The sequence below is a fragment of the Camelus bactrianus genome, chromosome 11 (genome assembly GCF_048773025.1).
Source record: "Camelus bactrianus isolate YW-2024 breed Bactrian camel chromosome 11, ASM4877302v1, whole genome shotgun sequence".
NCBI classification, from domain to species: domain Eukaryota; kingdom Metazoa; phylum Chordata; class Mammalia; order Artiodactyla; family Camelidae; genus Camelus; species Camelus bactrianus.
This window is the reverse complement of record NC_133549.1, coordinates 48,601,357-48,621,474: the sequence shown is the minus strand read 5'-3', so window position 1 is coordinate 48,621,474 and position 20,118 is coordinate 48,601,357. Positions and strand designations below refer to the sequence as shown.

The window sequence follows — 20,118 nt, the reverse complement described above, 5'->3', positions numbered from 1 at the left end:
CTTCTAGAATAAAACATTTTTATTTCTTAAAAAACAAAAACAAAAACATAAACCAAAGCTCAGAAGTGCCAGAATATGGGGGGCAGGGGGCGGGGAAGAGAGATGATATATAAGATAGAGAATCGAACTGAATTGAACCAGATCTTGGGCAGAAGTCAGCAATCTCGGGCAATGTTAAATCTGGTCCCCACCTGTTTTTGTACAGCCCCCACTCCCACCAGCTAAGAATTGTTTTCATATTTTAAAACGGTTGAAAAAATTACAAATACTATTTAATGACCTGTGAGAATCATATGAGATTCAAATTACAGTATCCATAAAGTTTTATTGGAACACAGCCATGCCCATACACTTACATATTGTCTACAGCTGCTTTCGCGCTACAAAGGCAGCGGCTGAGTAGTTGCAACAGCGACCATATGGCACACAAGCCCAAAATATTTACTATCCAGCCCTTTACAGAAAACACTTGCCAATTCCTGATCTAGTGAGATAAGCACTTGTCAGATTATACAATTTTTTAAATCATATTAAAGACTTAGGATCTTATCCCAAGAGCAGGGGAATTCCTTGACTCATTAAAGGGTTTGATGAGAAGAACAGCATAATCCAGTAGTGCCCAAACCTGCCTGCACAGAGGACTAACCTAGGAAGCTTCCAAAATACAAGGCACGAGTCTCACCCCCCAGATATTGTGCATCAGTCGGGTGTGTGGAATGGTCTGGTATGGGCTTTGAAATTTTTTGAAGATTCCTAAATGATTCTAATGTGCTGATAAGTTTAGGAACTATGGATAAAATCACATTTTCAATTTTTATTCTTCTCTTTTAAATTAAAAAAAAATTTTATTGAAGTATAGTTGATTTACAATCTTGTGTTACAGCATAGTGATTCAGTTATATATATATATATTTGTTTTCAGATTCTTTTTCATTATAGGTTACATACAATACATACTTTTTCATTACAAGTTATTGAATATAGTTCCCTGTGCTATGCAGTAGGACCTTGTTGTTTATCTATTCTGTATATAGTACTTTCTATCTGCTAATCCCAAACTCCCAATTTATCCCTCCCCCCTTTCCTCTTTGGTAAACATAAGTTTGTTTATTTGCATTTTTATACTATCTCTCTCACTTATGGGTTTTCTCCCTCTGGCGGGCTACACATTAGAATCACCTGGGGGATATTTCAAACACACTGATGCCCAGGCCCACCCAGGCCAATTAAATCAGGATCTCTAGAGATGCGCTCCACGCACTGGTAATTTTTTAATAGCCCAGGTGATTCTAATGTACAGCTAGCATTACACACTCTGCTTTACTGTGGGGAAAGGGTAGACACGGGGAGAGCCCTGGGGGGCTACTTCAAGTGGTCCGAATGTAAGATGATAGAGGCTTGTGTTGGGTTGCTGGCTGGCACTTGGGAGCAGGGAGAAGAAAAGTGAGGGGCCAATCAGCAGGACTGCGTGATTGGCTGGTGACAGTGGGGGGCTGGATGGGAAGTTTCAGAGATGATACCTAAATGTCTAGCAAAGCAAATGGGTGCAGACTGATGCTGTTGATTGGGATGGGAGCCTTGGAAGAGGAACAAATTTTGGGGGTGAGAACATTAGTTTTGTTCTGACATATTACGAAAGGGAGGATGCCTATAACACAGTTAGTCAGACTGAGGCTATAAAGGAGGCTGGGGTCAAATGATAAAAGGCCTTGAAAGCTATCCTAACAATGTCTTCCTCGGGTAGCAGGCAACAGCTACAATGATGCAGAGGAACACACATGGGCTTCTGAATCAGATGGTGTTCCCGCCACACACAATGCATGTGTTTCCTCAGCTTCCTCATCTACAGAATGGGATTAAAAATGTTCATAATCTGTCTCGTATACCTTTGGCCAGCAGACCTCAGTGACAGCAGAGGCCTCAATAAATATCCTTACAAAGGTGTTATGAAGGTTAAATGAGCTATTATGTGTAAAGTTGCTAGGAATTTATGTAGCACAAGAGGCCCTTCTTCCTAAAGGAGAAGGACTCAGGGAAAACTCATAACGATGTTTTAGAAAGTGGATGTGGACATCAGAGGGGAGGATGAGTGAGTAGGATCAGAAATGGGCACAGAGGTTTAGCAGCTGTGACAGACAACAGGGTGGGATCTATTCATCCCTTAGTTAAGAAGTCAGGGTCTGGCAATCTAGTGGAGCCCACAATCCTCCAGGACCCTCCCAGTGCACTCCTTCTCCTTCTCCAGAGTGGCCCTGGTTGCCTGTTTTGACTGGACAGAGCCAGAGCCAGAGCTTGAGCCACCAGATTTACAGTCCAGGGACAAGATGGGGAAAAAGACAAAAAAGAAGAGGATCCTTCCCACTCTCAGAGTATATATACCAGCTAAAAATCAATTTTAGAGATAAGCAAGGATGACTGCCTTCAAAGAGAAAGGGGATCCAGCACCCTGCACTGCTGATCACAGCAGAATGAAAGCCAAGAGCAGAACTCAGATCGACAAGAATGAGTCATAGTACCTGGCGAGGAAGCAAGGCTTCGGCCAGACACTTGTCAGAACTAAAGATTACAGCTCTTGTAAACAAGCCAGGTGAGTTCCTGTGACAGTGGATCAACCAAAGATGACCCCTGCCCTCACATGTGCAGCTAAAAACTCACGGATGCTGACAGCATTCAAATAATAACTGCATCTGCTCATATTAATCATACATCGGATGTAAATCCGTATACACCTCACAAGATGTCATCAAATAAATGTTTTTATCCCTTTAATATAAAACAAAATACATGTGTAGAAAAGTGCCTAAAATATACATGGATATTTTAATAGTAATTTTTAAAGGGGACCCTGACGTAACTATTGATACAGTCAAGAAACAAAATGTGACACCACCTGGGAGGCATGCCTCCCTGATCACAACCCCTTCCTTCCCACCTAGAAGTAACCACTATCCTTGTTCTCATGATACGTATTTCCTTCTTCTCTATAGTATTTCTATGTATGTATGTCTCTAAACAATGTTGTTTCTTTCAACTTTTATATGAATGAAATCACATTACATGTCTTCTTTTCTACTCTGCTGCTTTTGTTCAGCGTTCTGTTTGGAGACCCAAAGTATTTACAGGTGAAATGACATGATGTCCGAAATTTGAATTAAAATACTGTGAAGAAGAAAGAGTTGTGATGAATACGTTGAATAAATTGGCCAAAAATCGATCACTGCTGAAGTGGGCAGTAGAGAGATCAGGCTCTTCACACTACATGCTATACTCTTGGCTCTTAAATACGTTTCAAAAATGTAATCGTAAAAAGTTGTTTAAATTACTTTGTGAGATTCATTTAACAACAGCAATTTTCATTTCAGCAACAGTTTTCTAAGTAAAGTCTCAGAACCAAGAGCATCAGAATCATCTGGGAATTTGTTTGAAATGCAAGTTATTGGGCTCCATCCCAGACTTACTGAATCAGAAACTCCTGGAATGGGGCCCAGTAATCTGTGTTTTAATAAGCCCTCTAGATACTTCTGATGCACATTCAAGTTTGATAATCACTCCTGAGTAGTCTCTTATATGAATATACCACAATTGATTTCTCCATTCTACTGTTGATACACTTATGTATTACTTCAAGTTTGGGAATTCTAAATGTGTGGCAATTATAAACACTCTTGTACAGGACTTCTTGTGACAAGAGTCTCTCTGGTAGTATATGTAGTGCTAAAATAACAGAGTCATATAGGGTGTCTGTATTGTCAATGTTACACCATAATGCCAAACTATTTCCAAAGTGGTTCACCAATTCACAGTCCCACTAGTAATGAATGAAAGTTTCCTCTGCTCTACATCCTTGCCAATATTTGGTATTTTTCAGATATTTTAATTGTTGCCATTTTAGAGGGTTAAACACTTTTAAGCTTTCCAACTTGGGATCAAAAAACCTGTATTAGGGAACAGAACTACCAACATGAAATCATAGTTTTGCAAATATATTAATTGGTGGCTTTGGCTTGGAATGTGCCTGATGTAGGAAAGAATCTGGCACGATGGAGAAAATGAAAAAGGTCAATATGACTATGCTCTGGAAAGCAAGATGAAATACAGTACAAATTGCTGTTGGAGAGTAAGGCAGGAACAAATCAGGGACCTTGCAGATGTGCTAAAGACTGAATTGTATTCCTAGTGAAATGAAAAGCCAATGAAGGGTTTTAAGCAGGAAATTCACATGGTTATATTTCTATAATGTATATATTTAAAATCTTTCAGGGACGCATCCACTTGTACCTATGATGGGGTTATTGAATGCTTCAGACTAATAATGCTTTTGCTGAAAACAACTAGAAAAGCTGGGTAAAGCACAAGTACACACACACACACACACACACACACACACACACACACACACACACACACCTGCTTGAAGGCACCACAGACTTTCTGAGACAACCAGGAGTTGAGGGGACAAAATCCTGGGGCAGAGAGACTCACAAAGAGGTAGGCCAAAATTCTGCTGCCAGGCTTCCCCTTGGGACATATGCTTAAACTAGTGAGGGGGAAGGGGCTTGCTATTAAGAGGCACAAATATCAAAAGAAAAATTGGTAGTCTCTTGAGGATAGAGAGACAAACATTAGAGACAGGAGATACCAAGATCCCAATAAGAAGGAAGGAGCAGAAAACTAAATTCAACACTTGGCTGGGTAGGAAGCTCCCAAAATTTTTTCTGTGGGAGTTTTGAGAGTCTCCCACTGCTGAGGGGAGGAAAAAAAATTGAGATCTGAATTAGCTAGCAGGAGAAGTCACTGAGAAAACCCTATGCTCTCAACTGAAATTCCAAGAAGGCTACACCCTAGAAAGAGGCATCGGCCAGCGGCAGACAAGAGATTCATCAAAACTAAAACAAAGCCTAAAGTCAGCTAAGTCCTTAACTGGATTACAATAATCAGTCCCTCAATATGCCTGCCTAGCAGCTATTTTCTCTGGAAGAAAACAGCATCATTTACAATGTCTGCAATTTTTCACATAAAATGTTGCATATACAATCAAAGTTTATTAAGCACATCAAGACATAAACCCAAAATCCAGAGGGGGTAAAAAAAACAGATCACACACAATTACTCAGTTATTAGAGTTAGTAGAAAAAGAGTCTAACTACAATTGGTATACTTAGAAATCATAGTCTAACTATGATGAATATACTCAGAAATATACTCAGATATAACAAGTTGGAAAAGTCAGTGAAAAGGCAAAAATTTTCACAAAGAATTAGAATCAATATACAGTATCAAATGCAAAAAAAACCAGAATTAAATGCAAAAGAATTAAATGGACTGTAAAATTAAGGACTCAATAGATAGGCTGTAAAACATATTAGACAGAAGAGATGATTAATAAATTGGAAGGTAAGTGGAAATTCTTCAAAACTGAAGCACAGAGTAAAATGCAGAATGAAAAAGAAAGAAAAGAGTGTAAGACACATAGGTGATAAAGTAAAAAGATCTAAATTATGTAACTTGGAAGATGTAGAAGAGAAAGAATGAGACAGTAAAAGTATTTAAAGAGATAATAGCAAACTGATTAGAGATATTAATACACAAATACGAACATTACTATGAACTTCAGCAGGGTTGACAGCAAATTAACAGCAGACAATAATCAATAATGCCAGACCAAGGAACAGCACAGAAAAATGGATAAAAACTAAAGACAAAAAGAAAATCCTGAAAGCAGGCAGAGGAGAAAAGACATATTATCTTCAAAGAAGTAATAATAATGTTGGTTAATGACTGATTTTTCAACAAAAATGATGGAAGCCTGAAGACAATGGAATAACGTTTTAAAGTGCTGGAAAAACCTCAAATACAGTCCATATTTAGGAAAAATATCATTCAAATGATAGTAAAACTTAGGCATTTTCAGATAAGTACAAGCTGAGAGGATTTGTCACCAGCAAATCCTCACTTTAAAAAATGCTAATGAAAGTCTAATTGAACCAAATTCTTGAACTTGATAAGAAAATGATTCCAAATGAAGGCATGGTAATGTAGGTAAAAGTAAAGACCAATGGAAAAGGTTAACATGTGGATAAATAAGAATGAATATTGATTGTCTAAAATAACAATAATATTGTTTAATAGGTTTTTAAAATATGCAGATTAAAATGCATGACAACAACAAGACAAAAGATGTGAAGGGGTATAAAGAATTAAAATAAGATACCTTATTATCCAGTATTGTATTTACCTAAGACAAATGAAAATATGTCCACAAAATGACTTGTACACAAATAAATATTTATAGAATCTCTTAGTAATATACAGAAACTGGAAGCAATTCAAGTGTCCATCTAGAGGTGAATGGATAAACAAATTAAATGGAATACTCCTCAGAAAAAAAAAAAAGAATAAAGTGCTGACAGGCTAAAAACTATGGATGAATCACACAGACATCATATTGAGCAAAAGAAGCCAGATTTAAGAATACATAATATACTATTCTATTTTATGAGGTTCTGACCAAGAACTAATTCATGATGCTAATAGTCAGGTCACTGGTTATCTCTGGGAGTACTAGAAACTGGGAAAGAGCAAGAGGGGATCACTGGGAGGCAGATAATGTTCAATTTCTTGCTTGAGTTGCAGATTACATGCATGTGTTTACTTTGTGGAAATGCATCAAACTCTACTATAGCATTGTTCACTTTTCTATATCTATTTCCAGAAAGAAGTTTAAGAAATGTACTTCAGACATACAGAAAATTATACAAAGAATAACAAGACTGTATCAACCACCAAGATTAAGCCCAAAAATAAACTCACAAACTTTTGGTCAATTAATCTTTGACAAACGAGGAAAAAACATACAATGGAATAAAGACAGTCTGTTCAGCAAATGGTGTTGGGAAAACTGGACAGCTGCATGTAAATCAGCGAAGTTAGAACACTCCCTCATACCATACACAAAAATAAACTCAAATGGCTTAAAGACTTAAACATAAAACAAGACACTATAAACCTCTTAGAAGAAAACATAGACAAAACATTATCTAACATAAATCTTAGCAATGTGCTTCTAGGGCAGTCTACCCAGGCAATAGAAATAAAAGCAAAAATAAACAAATGGGACCTAATTAAACTTATAAGCTTTTGCACAGCAGATGAAACCATAAGCAAAACAAAAAGACAACCTATGGAATGACAGAAAATATTTGCAAATGATGTGACTGACAAGGGCTCAATTTCCAGAATATATAAACAGTTCATACAACTTAGTAAGAAAAAAACAAACAACCCAATTCAAAAACGGGCAGAAGACCTAAACAAGCAATTCTCTCAATGAAGACATACAAATGGTCAATAGGCAGATGAAAAAATGCTTAATATCACTAATTATCAAAGAAACACAAATCAAAACTACAATGAGGTATCACATCATACCAGTCAGAATGGCCATCATTCAGAAGTCCACAAACGATAAATGCTGGAGAGGGTGTGGAGAAAAGGGAACCGTCCTACACTGTTGATAGGAATGTAGTTTGGTGCAGCCATTATGGAAAACAATATGGAGATTCCTCAAAAGACCAAAAACAGACTTATCATATGATCCAGTAATCCCACTCCTGGGCATATATCCAGAGGGAACCTTAATTCAAAAAGATGTATGCACCCCAATGTTCACAGCAGCACTATTCACAATAGCCAAGACATGGAAGCAACCTAAATGTCCATCAAAATAAAGAAATTGTGGTATATTTATACAATGGAATACAGCTCAGCCATAAAAGAGAATAAAATAATGCCATTTGCAGAAACATGGATGGACCTGGAGACTGTCATTCTAAGTGAAGTAAGCCAGAAAGAGAAAGAAAAATACCATATAATATCATTTATATGTGGAATCTAAAAAAAAAAAAAGACAAAAGAACTTATTTACAAAACAGAAACAGACTCACAGACATAGAAAACAGATTTATGGCTACCAGGGGGTAAGGCAGTGGGAAGAGATAAATTGGGAGTTTGAGATTTGCAGATACTAACTAATATATATAAAATAGATGAACAACAAGTTCATACCATACATCACAGGGAACTATATTCAATATCTTATAGTAACTTATGGTGAAAGAGAATATGAAAATGACTATATGTTCATGTATGACTGAAACTTTATGCTGTATACCAGAAACTGACATATTGTAAACTGACTATACTTCAATAAAAACATATATATACAAAAAAAAAAAGAAAGCATGACCAGTATCATTGATATACATGTTACTCCCTTACACATCTACCCACCCCACCAGAGACACCTACTCTCATGAATTTGGGGCTCACCATTCCTCTGTACAATTTTATACTTCTACTCCTTGTCTAAGTTGATCTATACAATACATAGAACTGTTTTGCATTCTTTTAAACTGTATATAAAAGGTAATTTGATTTCTATTTTTAACAGATTATTCTAAATGGGGCATAGTGGAACTTTCTGGGATGAAAAAAATATTCTCTATCTTATTTGAAATTTTGGTTACATGGGTATAGACATTTGTCAAAACTCATCAAAATGTACATTTATATCTGTGCATCTCACTATAGGTGAATGTTACTCACTTAAAACAACTTTTAAAAAACTAAACCATTCTAGCTTCTTCACAGGCAATGGATGAGGGGTGGAGAGAAGTGAAAGCAGGAAGGCCAGTTAAAATATTGACAGTAGACTTGGTGAGTGCCAAACTCATCTCTCTGAGGAGTAAGGAAATAAAGACAGGTTGTGGTCACAGTTCTTCCCGCAGATTAACTGTGAAGTGGGGCAGTAACTGGAGGGAAGAGCGAGGCCCAGGAAGGAGGGCTTAAAAATGGAAGATCAAGCTCCACGCTGTTGAGAGCGAACACCAAAGACAAAGACTAGATGAGAAATCAAGGAAAACACAAAGTCCTCCAGCAGGGGAAAGGGGATGGGATGTGAAGGCAAGTGGTTTGGTCTTTGCTGGGACACAATGTCTTCCTGCTTTTTAAGCAGGGGAAAGGGGATGGGATGTGAAGGCAAGTGGTTTGGTCTTTGCTGGGACACAATGTCTTCCTGCAGGAAATAGAAAGGGCACAGATGCAGGAAAAATTGTTTCTTGGCTAGTGGAAAGACAAAGGAGTTTCCATCCAACGGCTGCCACCTTTCCAATGATCATGACTCATTATCTATAAAGGGTGAGGATGGGAGTGTTGAAACCTGTGAAGACTGGCATGAAATTGCAGTGGAAAACGGCTGGAAAAGCATCTCAGCATCATGGGGAGTGGTTAAGAAAAATCAAAGGTTCAATTTTGTACAGGTTAAATGCCCAACAGATATCCAAATTCTTGCAATATAGCATGAGCTCAAAGGTAGGAATATTATTACTCATCTTTGCTTATGCTGTACAAAGCACAGCATAGCCTATATTAGGTACTCAGGAGGGAATGGATAGAGGAATCAATGAAGATTAAATCCATTTCATACCTTCTGAGCACATTTTTATATCGTTGGTCATATTATACAATGGAACTAAAGAAAAAAGTATTTTCAGAAATAATCCACCTTATCAACCAATCAATAGTAAATGCATTTTCCTTTTGCTCGTTTTTAGTTCAGTGCATTCTTGGAAGAAGAGCAATTTGTGGCTTCCAATGTTATAAATTCTTTATCTAAATAAATGACATGTTCACCTTCTAAAATAATTGTTAAGCAGAATTTACCAACGGGGCAATTCCCATCAAAAACTAAGAGATAAGACTCGACATCCCTATATGAACATGATTTGTGATAATCACATGGGATTGACGAAGAAATTAGAAGCTCTTGGCAAGAAGAATTAACCTCTTCTCTGTACTGGAGATGGTCCTGCTGCTGCTAAGCCACAAGTGTATAATGAGTAAAAGCCTTTAGCTTGTGTACAGGAATCTCAGAATGGTCCCAGCCAAACCTAGTTGTCTTAGGAGACAAATTAGCACACTGCTGTTTACTTATCATTTATCAATTATGAAACAGAAAAAAGGATTATAAATGCATTACTTCCAGCATAAACTGTTACTTGTTTTATCACACTAAGTTCCATTTAAAAGGGCTCCCTCCATTCATGCACAAAGCACCGTTTTGGTTGGATGAACAGTAGGACCTGTACGCTTATAATTCATATACATTTTACTTGATTAATTACTACATATATCGAGTGCATTCTCCTAGTTCCTGTTGCCACAGCCAGACTGTAAATGCATATGGTTTTGTCATTATTAATAACAGTAATTCAGAACTTCAGCTGTCAAGTTTAGAGCTAATAGTCTCATATATGTAGTGTGTGCTCTACTCTTAAAAATAATCCCTCGTTTGCTGTCAGAAGCTCCTAGCATAATATGTAAAATGGCAGGATCAATTTTTAAAAATAATCTAGATCTTTTAAGTAAATACAACTACAATGTATTCTTCCCCACCCGGCAAATATCCCCTTCCTTCAGTAACTTTAGACCCTGGCCAAGCAGTGAAACAGCAGAACATGTTAAATAACAAAACACACACAGATACACACACACAAATAGCAGTGTTTACAGGGAGGAATAGGAGGGGAAAAAAATCTCATTTTTGTGCTAGACCATCCTTTGAAACACTTGTCATTTTAAGTGTGGAGGCATCAATTATTTCTCCTATGCTGGAAGTTCTACACATTTAAAGATGCCATAGGTCCACTAAGAAAATAAGCTACCATTTTTCTGTATCATTAAGCTCAGCAGGATACCAGTCCTGTGCTGGCTTTAAAACACCAGCAGAATTCTGATTGTGAATATTAAAGTTTAATATTTCAGTTTCAAGAGAAGCAGAGTTGTTTTGTGGCCAAAGAACATTAGGACTGCTTTGAGTTGTCAACTGCACAATATTTCTAGGACCCAACACTAGCCCCAAAGCAGTATCTTGTAATGCTAGAGTCTGAAGAAACCTTGTTGGGGGTGCTATTCTAATCTGACACCCAAGACAGGACTTTTTTTCCCCAGCATCGCTGACAGATGGTCAGCCTCTGTTTCAATTACTCCAGTGGAGGAGTTCTCAAGAGAAGATTCCCAAGGGATATGATGAAATGCTAGAGCCAACCATTCAGACAGGGAGTAAGGTGGACTCCAGTAAGCCTGTCGGATACAGACAGCCTGGCAGAACGCTAAAACCGGGCTTCCAAAAGAACGTGATTCAGAATCAGCAATCAGAGAGGGGCAACGTTAAGACGTGTAGACCCTCAATTCATGGACCACCCTAGGTCTTCACTTTGGCCTGGGAAGTAGCTCCTACAATCAGGGAAGCAAGGTGGCTTGTCTCCTGCTGATTTCTTAAAGTAAGAATTGATTCTTTCAGGCTCACAGCAAGGGTCTGTCAAGCTCAAAGGAGATCAAATCCCTTCCTTCTGAAAACCAAGCCAAGGGACCCCCTGGTGGAACTGCTAATGCTTAAAATACTCTTAACTTCGGTCTTAAAATTCTCACTACAGTAAACCAGAACATTTCGAGCTCTTCTTTTAAAGGTGTATATGGGCTAGGCTGTAACTGAAGTTGTTTGGTTGGTGTAGGGTTGATGCGTGGGGGGTTATGTTTTAAGCGCAGCCCTTCATCCCGCCGTGAAGTCTGGTTTATCCTCCCAGGAAAGAAAAGCGAGCGCGCGGGGCTAAGCTGCCAGGGCATCCCCAGCCGGATCCCGGGACGGGGCGGCCAGGCCCTTACCTGTCGATGCTGATCACGCACAGGGTCATGATCGAGGCCGTACAGCACATGACGTCCATAGCGATAAAGACGTTGCAAAAGAAGTGGCCAAAGATCCACTTGCCCCCGATAAGGTCGGTGACGCTGACGAAGGGCATGACCGCCACGGCCACCGAGAGGTCGGCCAGCGCCAGGGACACGATCAGGTAGTTGGAGGGCTGGCGGAGCTTCTTGACGAAGCACACCGAGATCACCACCAAGCAGTTGCCGGCGATCGTCAGCAGCGTGATCAGCGTCAGGATGGAGCCGATCACAACTTTCTCTGCTCTGCCGTAGTTGATCTGCTCCCCGCAGCCGGAGACATTGTCTGGGGGTGCGTCCCAGGTGGGCACAGGGTTGGCCGTCACCTCGGGGACCCCGTGCAGCAGGTGCGGCGCCCAGGAACCCGCGACCGGGCCGGCGCCGTCGGGGCTGAGGTCCGGCAGCCTGCGCCCCAGCTCTGGCAGGAGAAAGGTGCGGAGGTGCCCGTAGAGATCTGGGCGGCCGCTGCTGTTAACGTCCATCATCGTGCCGCTGTGCGCCGCTGCCCATGGAGTCGGCGCCCGCGCCACGCGCTCCGGCTGCTGCCGGCCCGGGGGCTTCACCTCGCCGGTTCCGCTCCTCTCAGCTCAGCCATGGGGCCCGTGCCGGCCGCTGGGGGGCGCCCCGGCTCGGCCTTGCGGCCCCACAAGTCTGGGTCCCCCAGCCGCAGCGGGCGACGCGGGAGCGCGGCCGCCCGGGGACTCCCTGCGGGAGGCTCCTCCGGCACCCGACGGACGCCCGAGACGCGCGGGCTCGCAGGCTGGCGGGCCGGGCTCGGCTGGCCGTCCCGCAGCCCGCAGCCCGCAACCCACAGCCGCCGCGCGGCTCCTCCGAGAGCACCCAGGAGGCAGCGGTAGAAGTTGCGGAGTGCGCCCCGCCCCTCGCGCCCGCCGCCGCCGCCGCCGCCGCTCCCGCCGCTCCCCTGCAGCAGCCGTGCCGCGTCCCCGCTGCCGCTGCCGCTGCCGCCCGCTCCCCCCAGGCTCCCGGACAGGGTTTCCTGGCTGGGCAGGGGTCGCCGCTTCTCCCGCGCCTCCCCACTGGGCGGGGGGCGGCGCTCCACGCGCCTCCCGGGAACCCGAGGCTCTTCGCTCCGGGATCCTTTCTTGCGGCAGGTTTTTCAGACCTTTTCGGACAAACCCGAACCCTCTTACACTAGTACACGACAGTTCGGTGGGGAGGACTAGGGACCCAGCCGACGTTCGGACTCGCAAAATGAAGAACCAGGAGAGGGATTTTTAAAATCTTAAAAAAAAAAAAAAAATCTTTCTAGCGCTACACTAAGCAACAAACAGATACTTACGTTTCCTATTTTGACCAGTGATGGGAGAAAGCCAAGATGGAAAAGGAGAAGCAGCTGAAGGGGGTGAGGGGTGGGAGCTCAGAAGAAGGAAAAAAAAGGGGGGGTGTGGAGAGGGACGCCTTCGGGTCCTGGCACTGAGGAGGAGCTGGGGGTTCTGGGAAAGGGACCTCCAGAGGGCTTAAACCCATTCCGGCAAACCCTCCAGGCGTCTAAAAACAGGCCTTTCGGCTTTGAAAATAGACCTTCGCTGCTTTTATATTCAGACTTAAGAGCCTAATATATTGAAGTGAGGGTTAATTTTCCTATGGCATTCTGGAAATCTTGCACAGAAGAGAAGAAATGACCGGTTATAATGTTCTGCAGAAGAATCCTGGAGGTGTATGTTGATTTAATGCCTACTGCCTAAATCCCCTTGGCATTCAAACGCTGTCAGAGTGGCTGATTTTTACTATTTATGAGACTTTCCATTTCACTCATTTTGTTTTAAAGATTTTTATCGGAAGTTAGCAGTGATTTCTTTGGTTTAAAGACTCTAAAAATAATCAAATCTATTTTCTTTTCTAGTTAGGCCCTGGAGGATCATAAATAAGAAGAAAAAGAACGGAAACCACAAAATGTATTGAGATGAGTGCTAACGCTCTCCTTCATCCTTCAAGATGGGTATTAGCCCTCTTTCCAGATAAAGAAACACAGTTGCTATTGCAATCAGCTGGTAAGTAATAGGTTTCAAACCCAGGTTTATCTGATTACTAGGTCCATATTTTTCCCTCTGCACATTCAAAGAACAGTGTTTTTTAAGTGGAAAAAACAGATCCCTCAATCATGGGCCAATGTTCACAGCTCTTTCACTACTATGAACTTGTCAGGGACTCTCCTCTGTCTGAGGTAAATAGATAAACACATCTCCTCAGAGGAAGAGTGGAAGAGAACATGTAGACCACAAAGCAATCCTATTTAATAGTTAAGAGGATGGGTGAGGAGCTTTCTTCAGCCTTACTTCAGTTAGTATTAAACATAAGTTCAGACCGAAGAAAACTAGTATGCAGCTGGAAGGCATCTCAGAACCCATTTGTTCCCCCTTCAATACAGAGAGGGAAACAGAGGCTGGGACAAGTTGAATGACTTGTCCAAGATTATACATGACTACACTGAAACATCTCAGGTTTTTTGTTTTGAGGTTTAGAATTGTGTCAAGGCCTCCAAAAAATTCCTGAAGGTAGTTAAATTTCACCAGATACTTTTGATTTTCCTCACTTTAACTTTTTAATTTATTTTAATTCATTTTGACTTTTCTCACTTTTTTCCCCTCCCGTAGAGGACTCTGATCAGAGTCAGCTTACGTTCTGTCTTGGCTCTTTTAATTATACATTCTAATTAAGTATAATTATATATTACATTATAATTAAATTTAATTCTATACTATAATATTCCATGCTAATTAATTATACAAAGAATTTGAAAAGCAATCTTTTTTATTTGAATCTACTGTCAATATTATTTCCCACCTACACCCTGGCCAGACCTTATTTAGCCCACTTGTGTTTCATAGCAGCTTCTGATGTATTTTGCTTTTGTTCTTTTAATTGTAGACATATAAATGCACCAAATAATTAGTAAAATACTACCTTCGGATTTACTTCTTCCATTTTCAATATAGCATCAGGTCCAAACTCCCCTTTTTGTAGAGAAGTCATCTCGGTTATACTATCCCTGGTGATGGCTGAGTGTATCTCCTAGGAGTTGCTAGGTTTTTAACTTAGAAGCTGTCACAATGCATAAACACAGTTATTGAAAATCTCTGCTTCTGCAGCATTACCTGGTTTAAACATTGAGTTTAAATTTCATCTATCATTGTATCATTCCAAAATTCAGACAGAACAATTTAGAAATTCTTTCAGTTTCCCTCTAACGTTGACTAACAAATAATCATATCCTAATAAAAATGCTAAAATCTCATGGATACTTTTCCATAGTATTCTCACACACACACACAAAAGCTAAAGATACAGCTTCACAAAATATTCATAAAAAGACCTAAACATTCACCTAAATTTGTTGTTTTGTCCTTGGTTTCCTGGGGTTTTAAAATTCATATCAAGATGCCTTCACCTTCCCCCTGCCAGCCTCCTCTGGCAGTTATATTGAAAATAGTAAGAGAAGTGTTAGCATCTAAATCAAATCATGTCTTTAGTTTTTATCCTTTTTATTTCTTCCATTAAAAAAAATAACTCTTCCACTTTAAAAAGGACAAAACCTTGTCTAGACTCTCATTTCCTATAACAGCATTCTCATAAAATTGTCAGTGAGGGCATCTGAAACTACAGCTTTCTGATGTTTCCAACTGGCAATCTCCTGCTCTCAGAATTGCTCTGGGGGAGTACAGAACAGCAGCCACATCCTATAATGGGAATTATAAGCATCTTTTTATAAGCTCTTCTTCCCTGTAGGTACTCATCTAACTCATCTAAATGCATATGCTTAATCATATCTCTGCAGACCCACACATACCTATCCGTAGGACATAAGCTTAAGAGAGTTTATTTTCCCATAAACCAGCATACTCTGACAGTCCAGATTTGCTTTAAGAAACAAGTAAAATAAAGCTTGCAACACATTGGTCAGTTAAATATACTAACATTATACTGACTGGGGCTCCAGTGATTTCTAATGTCTAATGTGGCTGACTTCCCACAAGGCTACTTTTTAAAATTATTATTATTGAAGTATAGTTGATTTACAACGTGTCCGTTTCCGGAGTACAGCATAGTGAGTCAGCTGTGTGTATATACTCTTGCACTTCTCCAAGTTTTTCAGCTGTTTACCTGTACACCCCATTGGCTCACTCAGCTCAACTCAACTCATTGTCTGGGTGTCGACCCCAGAACTGGATGCGAAAAGACTAGGAAAACAATGCTTAGACAGGTCTAGGGCTAAAATTAGTGTATATAAATATCCAAGTACTACCCTGTGGACCAGTCGGGCTCTAGAGCAGTAGCACAGAGACAGAACATACATCCTAGTGATGAGGACTGAAATCTGTCAACACAGACATTGGGAGGCCCAGTTGGGACAAAAGCAGTTAGTCTGGGACACAAGAATGTCCCCTTCTCTGTGACAATTCCCCTCACCATGGCCAGTCTCATCCTTTCCAAGCTCTTAAAGCACTTTTTTCAGATCTTTATGATAACATTTTCTATTATATTATGCTTTATGTTTATATGACTGTCTTTTCCATTAGACTGTGAACTCCCCAAAGCCAAGGATATTTTCTTATTCTTGCCCCATACTAGGTGCTCAATAAACACTCATCAAACAAATTGAGTGTAGAAAAATGCCTATAGCCAAGAGTCGTTCATGATTTAAAATAATTCCTCAGCTTAAAAGTAAATCATGAATCGTGTTTTAATTCAGATGCGTCCTTTAATTAAGATACTTTCACTTGCATTTTCCCTTAATGCTAACTACAAAAATGTACTTTTTTTCCCTTTGAAAATTTCCCTTTAGAAAATCTTCATTCTCTTTACAAAATAAATGCACTCTTTAAAAATCGTCCTCAACAACAACAAAAAAGATGAACAAAGAATCAGAGAACGGATAGTTCCAAGATCACTTATTCTTTTTTTAATTACTCAATTTTTTTGTCCATCTTGCAGTGTAAGTGGTACTTGCACACCCTCTAGTGGTGAATCTATTCCTCAATACAAATTCCACAATGAGAGAATTTCCACAGAAGGCTTTTTTCAAGGAACAAATTGGACAAGGTCAGCGACCATGGTCCAAACCTGAAGGACTAATGAAAAAAAAATTTAAGTTCTTCAACTGAAAGAAAAACAGATCACACGAGCATTCACTCATTGACTGAGTCAACATTCATTGAGTGTCTAATACACACGATGTATTATTTTAGGAGTTCTTTTTTCAAAGGACATGTTAAGTTGGAGATCCTTTTGGATATCCAACTGGAGATGTCAGATAGTTAGATACAAGTTCAAGAGAAGATCTCTCAAGCAGAAGAGTAGATAGAGAAAAGGCATGAGGAATTCACCCTAGGATGTGCCAACATTCTGGAGTCAGGCAGCGGAAGAGAGACCCCAAAAAAACTGAGCAGGAGACATTGAGTTAGGAGGAGAACTAAGAGAGCTTGGATGCTCAAAGTCAGAGAAGATGTTTCAAGGAGAAGAGCTTGGTGAACTAAGTCAAATGCCAAGTAAGGAAAGAACTATTTCAATGGAGTGGTTGGAACAAAAGTGGACTAGACTGGGTTCAGGAGATCATGAGAAGAGAGCAAATGGTAACTGGGATAACAGACAACTTTTGGAGTAGTTTTATTCAAAAGAGTAGCAGGGACTTGGGCAGAAGCTAGAGGGACATGTGGTATTTAAACATAATCAGAATAGAAAGTAAGAAAGTCTTTCATTGAAGAACTGATGGGATCCATTTTATTCTACATTTTCTGATCCCCTGTAGAATTTCAGGAATCCTTCTATAGTGTTCAAAATAATATCTGAAATGAAAATTGCCATCAGGTTCATGTCCCCATTTCCATGCAAAACTACCCCTGATCCATTCTTTCAGTCACTTAATAAACATGTACCAGCTAAGTATGAATAGGCACTGTGCTAAGTGCCAGGGATGAATAAATAAGGCCAATTCTCCACCCGACGGATGTTCACTACCTGGCGAAAGTGACAGACTAGTTACAGTGCAATGTGAAAAGCCTCATAGGTATGAACCCAAGACATGGGATCCCAGAGGAAAGGAACATTGGCTCTGCCTGGAGGGACCAAAGAATTCACAGAGCTAAAATTTCAGCTCAAGCAGAAGTTTCATCAGTACACTGGAGGAGAGGGGAATGCAATGCTAGTTTCTGTTGAGGACCTGTTCTTTGCCTTCAGTAACCATTCTTAGCAAATTAGTATTCAGTCAAAAAGTTTTAGCTGCCTGAGCAATTATTTTTTCACTTAATAAGCAACAATTTCAAGGCAGCATCACAGCAATGGTTTTATCAACTTGACTGGGCAATGGGGTGCCTAGACATTTGGTCAGACATTTTTCTGGCCTTGTGCATGAGGTTTTCCAGAATGAGATGAGCATGTGAATCAATAGAATGAGTAAAGCAGATTAACCTCCACAATGTAGGTGGGCTTCATCTAATCAGTTGAAGGCCTGAATAGAACACAAGAACCAACCTTTCTTCCAATAAGGGAGGATTCCAGTGCCTTCCAGTGGGCATGTTGCTATCAATGGATTCAAACTGAAATATCAGCTCTCCCTGAATCTTAAGCCTGCCTGCCTTTGGAGGAACTACACCATCAACTGTCCTGGGTCTCTAGCTTGACAACAGCAGATCTTGGGGTTGTCAGCCTCCAAAATCACACCAGCCAACTTCTTTTTAAATCTCTCCCCCTTTCTTTGTCTCTTTCTTGGCCTCTATCTCTCTCATTCTGTCTGTTTCTGTTTCTGTCTCTGTCTCTGTCTATATGTATGTATGTATGTATATACCTATATATTCATATTCTCTTGGTTCTGTTTCCCTGGAGGACCCTAACACTAATACAATCATTTACTTTACTTGCATTAAACAACCAATCCTATTGCAATTTTGGCCCTTTTCTTTCAATTCACTAAGTTTCCCATCACATGTCTTTTCCAGATACCAATCATAGCTCTACTTTTGATTTCTTTCATAATGACGTCTTCAGTTGTATTCTTTGGTCATAGGCATACTTTGCATCTTAAAGATGGTAGGAATACTCCTTAGTTCACAATGCTAATTTTTATAATATATAAGATTTCTTCACCTGCCTTTCATTTTCAAACTTTCAATAGAAACATAGATATAAAAAGTATTTCACTTTCATTTTAATTTCATTAAAAAAAAAACCAAAACCTAACATTGCAAGCAGTGTTACAGCCTAGAAGGCGGACAAATTCTTATATCAGGTCAGTAAGAGGAGTTTCTGAGGGAAGGCCAGAAGACGAGGGAGGAGTTACTGAGAAAGGCTCCCTGGATTGGTGATGTCCTGTGGAGTCCCATTTGAGTTCTAGGTTCAGCAATCAAATCCTCTAGTATACTTTTCCAGGGCCTCTGGGCAAGTGGGTCACTGTACCAACTTACCAGTCATGTGGTGAATAGAGGCCAATGTGAGTCTGCCTAGAGGAAGGATATCTTTTTCTGATCTGCACAGGAACTCCAGTAAGTGCTCCATCATGGGGAACAAGAGAGGGGGTTTCATTTGGGTTGCTGGCCCACCACCTGCACAGTTCAGTAAATTTTTTGGCCATGTGTTTAGGTAACTGAATACACCCAACAGTGTTACAACTGTGTTGACATAGGTATGAAGGTGAACAAGAAGTCACCGGTTCATTTATTAAATCTTCAACTTTTGACTGAGTTCTGGATATACCCCAGACTCCTGCATCTTGTCGCTCCTCAATTTCATGCATCAAAATATAATTCAAGCATCACCTCCTCTGGGAAACTGTCCTATATCCTCTCCAAATCTCCCCAACTTCCCCCTCAATCTGGAAGAGCAGACCCTGACAGATGTTCCTGACACATGTATGTAAATCATATTATAACATTGCTTTCTTGCCTTGCCCCACTTCAGCCTTAAGCAGACAGAGGACAGAAGTCCAGAATAGCGTTTCTTGGCTCACTCAGGAATGGTGAACCAAGTAAGAAGAGGATAAGGCCAAAGACCAACCGAGCATGCACTGATATTCAGGAACCACCCAAGAAAGAGAGGTCCCCAGGGAGACTAAGGGCTTGAAGGTTGCTTTGGATGCTAAAGCCCACCTTCTCTTCCTTAGCTCTCCAAGGAAGAGGAAATGACTGAGGAGTCATCTTCTTTGAGCCCTGGACTCCTACTTGATGTAACAGGAATAACAATCTCTCTCTCATTGACCGGTTGTGTTACCGGAGAGTAGGTTCTTGTCTCATCACAGAAAGAATGAGATGGAGGTCAAGAAAGGAAAGTGGGGATTGATTAACTGATAGTACACTCTCAAGGGGAGAGGGCGCAGACTCAGTGAGC

The 20,118-nt window shown here is 40.5% G+C and overlaps 1 protein-coding gene across 7 annotated transcripts in view; it reads right to left on the bottom strand.

The window, feature by feature from the left end:
• Positions 1–12,266, bottom strand: part of HTR7 (5-hydroxytryptamine receptor 7) — a 111,150-nt gene extending 98,884 nt beyond the window's left edge. For all 7 annotated transcript variants that reach the window (XM_074373978.1, XM_074373979.1, XM_010971231.3 and 4 more), the window contains exon 1: positions 11,722–12,266. In XM_074373978.1, the coding sequence (XP_074230079.1) occupies positions 11,722–12,266 (545 nt within the window). The remainder of the gene's footprint in view (positions 1–11,721) is intronic.
• Positions 12,267–20,118: the final 7,852 nt, after the last annotated feature.